The 1,385-nt window shown below is 37.9% G+C and overlaps 1 protein-coding gene across 1 annotated transcript; it reads left to right on the plus strand.

The window, feature by feature from the left end:
- Positions 1-624: 624 nt before the first annotated feature.
- On the plus strand, positions 625-987 carry LOC140014172 (uncharacterized). The gene has a single exon (XM_072064585.1). It carries the CDS (start codon positions 625-627, stop codon positions 985-987), a length of 363 nt encoding a protein of 120 aa, XP_071920686.1.
- Positions 988-1,385: the final 398 nt, after the last annotated feature.

The following is a 1,385-nucleotide window of genomic DNA, read 5'->3' on the forward strand; positions in this document are numbered from 1 at the left end:
GCAATAAAAAGAAGATAACCTCTTAAACCTTTGACACAGAATGAAGTTGACCAAGGGGCCAATGCTAAGAGAAAACTGCAGATGGTAGATGAGGAAATGGTAGAATGTGAGCACATAGAAAACCCTGTGAAGAAGAACAAGGCATTTAGTACTAAACAGAGTTGCAGCTCAACAAATGAGAGAAGAGAGACCAACCCAACCTAGTCTCTCAAACAAACATGAGAATCATGGTATGGAACTGCCAAGGTGCAAGGAGCTTCTTGAAAGTTCCCCGTCTGAAGGAGGAATCAAAACTCCTCTCCCCCATTTTGATCTTTTTTTGTGAAACCAAAAACAAAAATGAATACATGAAAAAAATCAAAAAATCTCTACAGTTTGATAATATTTTTGTGATGGAAGCACTCAACAAGGCTGATAGGATGGCCCTATTGTGGAATAATGAGATCAAGAAAATTGAGATTCAGACATCATCATTTATAATAAAAGTTCAGATTGAGGATCAAGAAGCCAATGACAAATGATGGTTCATAGAAATCTATGCCAATTGTGATGACCAAGTTAGGAAAAGGCAATGGGAGATTGCCAAGTAGAAGGCAGCAACTGTGGGGCACAAGTTGGTTAATAATGGGTGATTTCAATAATATACTCTCTAGTGAAGAAAAATTGGAGGGAAGACCAAGAGAGAAGAAAAGCTTCCAGGATTTCAAACAATTGATTGATGACAATCAGCTGCTAGATGTAAGATATAATAGAAAACCTTGGACATGGTGTAATAACTGGAAAGGAAGTGGAGAAATAATGCAGAGACTTGATAGAGGGCTATGTAGCGAAGGTTGGCCTCAATTGTTTGAAAATGCCAAATGTTCACATAATGAATCACATGCCTCAGATCACAATATGTTGCTGCTAGAAACATTGCCTGTGGATATGAGGAAGAAGAAAAGGTTCTACTTTGACAAAAGATGGGTTCAACATGAAGGAGCATGAGAGGTAATCAGAATAGCATGAGAAGAACAACATTCTAGGACAAAATGGTACAAGGTGAACCAATAATAAGAAGCTGCAGGGTTGCTCTCCTCAAGTGGAACAACAGTAGATAGGGAAACTCAAGAAAAAAGTTCAACTCACTGAAGAAACAACTCAATTCTGTGAGGGATTCAGATGCAGTAATGAAAAGACAGAAAATGCAGTCACTGAAAAAGTAACCAAAAGAGGTGTATGAGGAAGAGGAGGTGTAATGGAGTCAAAAAACAAGATTAAATGGCTACATGAGGGGGATAAGAACACTCAAATACTTCCATGCAGTTGTTAAAGAGAGAAGGAAAAGGAATACATTGCAAAATTTGGAAAAAGCAAATGGAAGTTGGACTGAAAATGATTCAGAA

The sequence above is a fragment of the Coffea arabica genome, chromosome 9c (assembly GCF_036785885.1).
Source record: "Coffea arabica cultivar ET-39 chromosome 9c, Coffea Arabica ET-39 HiFi, whole genome shotgun sequence".
In the NCBI taxonomy this organism is placed as follows: Eukaryota; Viridiplantae; Streptophyta; class Magnoliopsida; order Gentianales; family Rubiaceae; genus Coffea; species Coffea arabica.